Source organism: Morus notabilis, unplaced genomic scaffold (assembly GCF_000414095.1).
Source record: "Morus notabilis unplaced genomic scaffold, ASM41409v2 Scaffold62, whole genome shotgun sequence".
In the NCBI taxonomy this organism is placed as follows: domain Eukaryota; kingdom Viridiplantae; phylum Streptophyta; class Magnoliopsida; order Rosales; family Moraceae; genus Morus; species Morus notabilis.
Window position 1 is genome coordinate 450,830 of NW_010365441.1, and position 3,830 is coordinate 454,659.

The following is a 3,830-nucleotide window of genomic DNA, read 5'->3' on the forward strand; positions in this document are numbered from 1 at the left end:
GGCGAAAAAAAAAAAAAAAACACCACAAAACATAATGCTTACGAAAGAAAAGGAGCCAGCACTTAGTCAATTTAATTCTTCTAGCACCTTTTTTTTCCTCAACAAGATGGACAAGAAAAACATACATATAGATTGCCAAAACAACTTGAGAAATTCAGATTATGGACATCAGCTAATCAAATCTGCTTCCTCTTGGATCCTACCCACCATTTCGTACACAGAAGCTGCAATCTCATTCACTGACGTCAGCTCAGAGTCATCTTCAACCTGTTTCACATTATAAAGCACAAATCCCATATTGGTTCAGTAGCAAAAACAAACCCCTCAGTTTCTTTCACAGGTTCAATCACAATTTAAACTTTTTTATATAATTTTTTCTCTTACAAAAATTTAAATTTTCATTTAAACTTTGATTTGAACTTACGTGTTTTTCTTTTATAAAAATTTGAATTTTTATTTAAACTTCGATTTGAACCTACCTGCTAAACGGGCGAAAAACAAATACTATATATTGGTTATCTAAAGTAAAATATATATATATATAATAATAATAATAAATAAAAACTGCAAAATAAACAAAAGCAAGCAACATTTTGTAACTAACCTTGACGCTAAAAGAGTAAAGAACCATACTATCTACGGTAGTGACATTCAAGTGAAGAACCACAAGGCGCAGAAATTGCAATCCGACAACCATCTTCACGAGCTGCTTTTGATGTCTTTTCAAAAGCACTTTTATGTTGGCGTGGCTTTCCACCATTGTCACTTCAACGTCGGCTATAGCACATCGCTTCTCCGCCGTTGATTTCGGTTCCGTAACTGATTTGTTGTTGACCGAAAAGGTCAAATATTGAGGGAAGATGAAGAAATCAGAAAAGAGAGAAGGGACAGTAGAATGATCTAATTCATGTTGATTGATTCGTTTGTGGGCCTCTAAGGATTGGAGTAGTTGTTCAAGTTCCTTCACAAAATTAATGGCTCCTCCTACTATTGATGCTTGGTCTCCCTATATAATACAAAAGCGAGTTAAAACAACATCAATAAAAAGTACTATCAATTCACAAGATTACTTAGCAGAATATATTGTTCAAGTTCCTTCATAAATCAATGTTGAATCAATTGGCCCATTTGATTTATAGTTTTGAATAAAAATTAAAAATTTTTTAAGAGAAAATATTGCTACAAAAAAATTTGAACTATGCTTCAAAAGCCGCAAAACAACGGGTTCAAAGACTAAGATATAGCCACGATCTTAACTGAATGGCAGATACATGGAGCTATAAGTATAGATGGATTTCTATAGTTCCAATATCAAATCGAATAATTAGCTCTTTTTCTAAACTTTATGTTTATCAAAAAAAGTTACAGATTTGATCCTTGTCCCTTACGATCAATAGAAATAAGTCCCAAAAAGTAAAATCAAATTAAGAAAAAGTTGATAAAACTTGTTAAATGAAAAGGCTTAACTGAAAGTACTGCATCATCATATAAAACATATTAAGATGATAAATTAAAGCCGATACATCAGGCGATAAAATCGTATCACTCACAAAATGAAAAGTCTAATTAGGTTTGGCCCCACCTACCTATTTAACGGCTCCCAATTTATGTGAGTATGGGGTTTTAATCCTATCAGAAAAAAATAGGAGTGCCCGAATAAGAAAGAATAGTAGAGAAGTAGTCATACTCTTTGGACATAAGAGGAAGGCATCATGGATCGGAGAACGGCGAAATAATCGTTCATCTGTTTCCGCCGGTTGCGTTCAACGGTGATGTGGGTCATCCGCTGATTCTCGACCTCCTCCTTGTTCTTGACACTTCTGGTACGACGTTGCTTTCGTCGGCCAACGGTGGCTGCCGCAGCTGTTGAAGTTCCTGCCGGCGAAATTTTGGCGTCTCGGATATCACCATTATTTATATTATTGTTAACGCTCTGCACCATTGAAGAAGATGAAGTACAATAGTCCAAGTACTTGGCATTCATGACGTTGGAACCTTGTCCCACACAAGTATTAATGTTGTGTACTAGGATCTTGTTGTGATTCTTCACGTCGTCTTCTCCGTAGTCATGTTCATAGCTCCAAGGAAGAACTGTACCTCCTCCTCCCAAGGCATATTGAAGATCCTTACGACTACAACTAAATGGATCTTGTTCAAAAACCACAGTTTCTAGGGCCATTACTCTCTCTCTCTCTCTCCCTCTCTCTCCCTCTCTATCTATATATATATATATATGTGTGTGTGTGTGTGTGTGTGTGTGTGTGTGTGTGTGTATATATATATATCTCTCTTGATATATATAATTCTCTTAAGCTCTTCCTCTCTGTATGTAGGAGTATTACTCAATATGAGCGTTTAAGCACAATAAAAATTTGATTTATGGAGAAGGCGGATGCGTCATTATCATTAAAAAGGCCTAAATAATCCATTATTATGTGCAAAAAGCGCAAGTGGGTTGAAATCAAATTATATATTATTTTATACCAAGTTGCCTCGAGGAATTGTGTCAGGGAGAGAGATAGATCATATAGTTTTTGGATACATTCATCATACAAACGCGTGAAATTTTTTTTGTTTTGTTTTGTTTTGATTTGTTTTTCCTATTTACATGAAATTATTCCGCCGTTTTACATTTTGAAATTACAATTAAAGGACAATAATTAAGCTGCCAATCTCTCAAGGCGCTCGTGACACCTCGTGGCTATAGTTAAATCGTTTCTTTAGCAAATATATGGCATTTAGATCATTTAGAAAAAGAAAAAAAAAATCTCAAAGCGCATGAATCTAGTTTTTTATTTCTTACTTTTAATTAATACATTTTTGACAAGCGTAAAAATCTAAACCCAACATATTTGTTAGCTGTCTAAAAAAACAAAAAATTAATTTAGTTAGGAGATTTTTGTTGTTGACCACAAAATAAACTTTAATGTTCTGTTCATTTCACCGATTTGAGTTTAGAATTCAAATTTTGTTACCGTAAAAAGCTCTCAAAATCAATCACATCTAACTTTTTTGCTACAGTAAAAAGTACTCACATAAAGTAACATCTTAACTTGAATTAAAAACTCGAATTATCGAACTGAACGGGCCAAATTTCTTCATCATTTGCTGTTAAATTAAAATATTTTTAATTTTAATTTAATCTGACTTTTCAATATATAGATTTTCCGCCTTTCAAAAAATACACATACCATTCTATATAGATCAGACCATCATATTTCACATCGTTTTTGTGTAACTAATTGAATGATTAATGGTTAGCATTATCATTTACCATTAGACAATGCATTACCACACATTTTATGTTAGTAAAAGAACATTATTAACAAAAACTAAACAAATTGAGTCCTACTATATACGCAATGTATCAATATACCATTAACCCTTTATTATTATTATTATTTTATGCTTTAGCTCTCTTTAACACTATTAATATAAGACTATCAAATTTAAAGTACTTGAAGGCCTGTTTGGCTCATGAGTCCATACTAAGATTAAACTAGTGATTTTGATTATGACTTTTGAAATTCAAATTTTTTGTGAGAGAAAAACATTGTAGCATAATCAAAACCATGGGTTTGAATCATAAATTTTCTTCATAATGTATGTCTCAAGCAATATTAGATCAACGAAATCAACACGAGTTACGTCATATTATGATATTTTTGTGGTAAGAAATACTTAATTACCAATAGCGTATTTTTCTTTAAATGAAAATCAAGTAGTGCCTAAGACCTTTTAGAGCATCGGAGGGTTCGGGTGGAGTGGGGTTTCAGAGGAGATTGTGGGTTGAATTCCATATTATATATATATATATATATATATATATA

General features: G+C 32.8%; 1 protein-coding gene across 1 annotated transcript; it reads right to left on the reverse strand.

Annotated features, from left to right (window-relative positions):
* Positions 1-65: 65 nt before the first annotated feature.
* LOC21402732 (transcription factor bHLH96) lies at positions 66-2,182 on the reverse strand. The gene is made up of 3 exons (XM_010107997.2): positions 1,688-2,182; positions 605-1,006; positions 66-267 (listed from the first exon to the last, which is right to left on the reverse strand). The coding sequence occupies exons 1-3, from the start codon at positions 2,177-2,179 to the stop codon at positions 169-171; spliced, it is 993 nt and encodes a 330-aa protein (XP_010106299.1). The 5' UTR covers positions 2,180-2,182; the 3' UTR covers positions 66-168.
* Positions 2,183-3,830: the final 1,648 nt, after the last annotated feature.